Source organism: Stenella coeruleoalba (assembly GCF_951394435.1).
Source record: "Stenella coeruleoalba genome assembly, chromosome: 5".
Lineage (NCBI taxonomy): Eukaryota > Metazoa > Chordata > Mammalia > Artiodactyla > Delphinidae > Stenella > Stenella coeruleoalba.
In genome coordinates, this window is record NC_137150.1 from 132,640,069 (window position 1) to 132,643,532 (window position 3,464).

General features: G+C 58.2%; 1 protein-coding gene across 1 annotated transcript; it reads left to right on the top strand.

Annotated features, from left to right (window-relative positions):
- Positions 1-1,845: 1,845 nt before the first annotated feature.
- OLIG1 (oligodendrocyte transcription factor 1) lies at positions 1,846-3,229 on the top strand. The gene has a single exon (XM_079921658.1). The coding sequence runs from the start codon at positions 2,040-2,042 to the stop codon at positions 2,850-2,852; it is 813 nt and encodes a 270-aa protein (XP_079777784.1). The 5' UTR covers positions 1,846-2,039; the 3' UTR covers positions 2,853-3,229.
- Positions 3,230-3,464: the final 235 nt, after the last annotated feature.

The following is a 3,464-nucleotide window of genomic DNA, read 5'->3' on the forward strand; positions in this document are numbered from 1 at the left end:
ACACCCCCGGGACACACAGTCCTTGCACAGCTTTGGGAGGATGAAGAAATGAACAAATGATTCCCGCCCTCAAAACAATCAGAACCCAATGCAGAGATGTCCTCCACATAACACAGTCTAGGCTATGGGAAAAATGATGTCAATGGTCTCCCGGGCGTGATGAGAGGACGAAGATGAGAAATCACCAGGACTCTGAGAAGAAAGTAATGTTGGAGCTGAACCTGAGGCCTGGGCAGGATGTTATAGGCAAAGCTGGAGGTCAGAAGCAGAGACCAGAGTGAGCCTGTGGGGAGAATGTTGGTGGAAGAAAACGGAACAGAGCAGCCCTGAAATCAGCAAGCATGGCCAGTGGGCTCTGAGAGCTGAAATCAGTCCCTGTTATGATAGGCCCTTCAACAGCACCCCTCTGCTTACACCAAACGGGACCATGGTAGAGAAGCTCATTTTCTTTAAGTTACTGTCAACGTCAGCACTGTCCAGTAGCACTCTCTGTGATGATGAAATGGTCTCTGTGCTGTCCAATAGTTGGCCACTAGAGCCACTACTAAGCACTTGAAGCAACGCTAGTGCAACCAAGGAACGAAACGTATAACTTGATTTTATTGTAAATAATTAAATTTTAATAGGCACAGGTAGCTGGTGGTTACTGTATTGGATGGTAGAGGTTCAGATACCAAAAGGTCCTCTTTCCCATGCCATCTGGCCATGGGATAACGACGAGCTGCAATAGTATGCCCTGGTGTTGGGATAGAAGACTTCCAGGGTCACTGAGTAATCTCTACTTTATTTGGGGAAGAGAAAAGTTCAGTTCCACCCCGAACAGATATGAGTGTGTGGGTGGGTTGTTGTTTTTGGATTTTGTTGTTGTTGTTTTCCTGCTAAAAGACCAATTTCTACGTGAGTTTTTACTTAAGCAAGAGTCGAGTCGCTGACAGAATGAATAGTGCCTCTTTTGGGGAGGAAAGAAATCCCACCCCCAAAGCTCCTTAGTCCCTAAAGACCTTTTAATCAGAGAGAGGGAAGAGGGAGAGGCTGGGAGTAACCATTCCAATGCTACTGGTCCTTGAGCCCAGAAATTTCGTTCTCAAACCTCGCAGGAAATCACGTATTTAAAAAAACCTGTTACAACCATGCTCATAGCGGCATTATTCATTCACAATGGCCAAAAGGTGGAAGCAAACCAAGTGTCCATCTATAGAGAGCTGGATAAACAAAACGAGGTATATACATATAATGGAATATTATTCAGCCTTAAAAAGAAACAAAATCCTGACACATGCCAAAGCATGAATGAACATTGAGGACATTATGCTAAACAAAATAAGCTGGTCACTAGCTTACAATATGATTCCACTTACATGAGGCACCTAGAGCAGTCGGATTCATAGAAGAAAAACGGTTGCCAGGAGTAGCAGGGAGGATGGGGAATTGTTTAATGAGCACAGAGTTTCAGTTTTGCAAGATGAAGAGTTCTGCGGATTGCGTGCACAGCAATGCACGTAACACTACTGAACTGTACACTAATAAACGGTTAAGGTGGTACATTAACTTATGCGTATTTGACCACAATTTAAAACAAACCAATATGCACATGTATCCCCAAAAGTAGAGGCACAGGGCAGAAGGAGGTAGGCACAGTTGTTTTAGCCTCACCATGCCACCAGTCCTCCAAGAACAGCCGCACTCCACCCGAAAAGGCGCGTCCCTCCCTCCTTCCCTCCCTCCCGGAGGCCTGTCCTGTGATTCTCCATGGGGCGCTCACAATAATGTCCTTAAGCGGTGCCAGCGGTACCTCCGCGCAGGCCTGAGGAGCGGGTGGCCAATGAGCACGCGCCTGCGCCGGACCTCGCGCCCCTATTGGCTGCGCCCAGCAGCCCGCGACCCCTCAGGTTCCCAAGCCGGGTTTAAAGGGGTTGGGCGCGGGCTACTGCCCTGCCATCCGCTCCCCGCGCGCAGGTCTGCGGGGAGGGGCGGCCTGCTGAAAGGTCCACCCCGGGGCGTTCCTGAAGGGCGCTTCGGCCCTCCCCACCGTCCCCCAGATGTATTATGCGGTTTCCCAGGCGCGCGTGAACGTGGCCCCTGCGACCATGCTGCGGCCACAGCGGCCGGGAGACGTGCAGCTCGGGGCCTCCCTGTATGAGCTCGTGGGCTACCGGCAGCCGCCCTCCTCCTCCTCTTCCGCCACTTCCTCCTCCTCCTCCACGACGGCCCCCCTTCTCCCCAAGGCGGCGCGCGAGAAGCCGGAGGCGCCCGCCGAGCCGCCGGGCACGGGATCCGGGCCGGGCGCGCACGCGGGCGGCGGCTCCAGGGCAGACGCCAAGGAGGAGCAGCAACAGCAGCTGCGGCGCAAGATCAACAGCCGAGAGCGGAAGCGCATGCAGGACCTGAACCTGGCCATGGACGCGCTGCGCGAGGTCATCCTGCCCTACTCGGCGGCGCACTGCCAGGGTGCACCGGGCCGCAAGCTCTCCAAGATCGCCACGCTGCTGCTCGCCCGCAACTACATCCTGCTGCTGGGCAGTTCGCTGCAGGAGCTGCGCCGCGCGCTCGGCGAGGGCGCGGGACCCGCTGCACCGCGCCTGCTGCTGGCCGGCCTGCCTCTGCTCGCCGCAGCGCCGGGCTCAGTGCTTCTGGCCCCCGGCGCCGTGGGGCCGCCCGACGCGCTGCGCCCGGCCAAGTACCTGTCGCTGGCGCTCGATGAGCCGCCGTGCGGTCAGTTTGCGCTTCCCGGCGGCGGCCCGGGCGGCGGCGCGGGCAGCCCCGGCCTTTGCACCTGCGCCGTCTGCAAGTTCCCGCACCTCGTCCCGGCAGGCCTGGGCCTGGCCGCGGTGCAGGCGCAGTTCTCCAAGTGAGGGCTGGCCCGGGCCCGGGGCGCGACCTCGGCCCGGCCTCCCGCCGCCCAGCTTCTGCGCGTCCCCGCGCCCTGCGGCCCGCGAGAGCAGGGCCGAGCAAAGAGGGCATTTCGAACTTCCTCGCCCAGAGAAAGGGACTGTTGGGCGTCCCCTCCCCGCCCCCACCCCGGGGAAATTAAAATGACCCGAGCGGATGTTCGATAGAGCGTCGGGGCTGTTTGGGGGTTCTGGGTGGATTCCAGCTGCTTTGCGCAGCAAGTGCGCACTCTCACTGCCACTGTCACCCAGCGCTTGTCTCTCCCGGCTCCTGGAGTCGTGCGCTTCGCAGGGGGTGATGTGGACTTCAGGGCGCCATGCTAGCTCAGGGTGCGGCGGCAGGCCAGGCCCGAGGGGACCAAGGGGCTGCTCTCGGAGGGCGGGAGGGAGGGGTGGCGGTGGTTTCTTCTCCTCGGCCAGGGGTCATAGGCGCCCTTGTTCCCAGCAAACAGCCCCTGTTAGAGGAGGCTGCCCGACCCCAGAAAGCCGAGAGAGACCACTTAGTCGGTGCAGAAGGTCTCGGGCGTAGCAGACGGACCGACCCTCTGCGGCTGGACGGTTGGCATCGCGGTGCCA

Excerpts from the sequence above, each read along its gene's own strand:
- OLIG1 (XM_079921658.1), top strand. The coding sequence starts at position 2,040 with ATGTATTATGCGGTTTCCCAGGCGCGCGTGAACGTGGCCCCTGCGACC.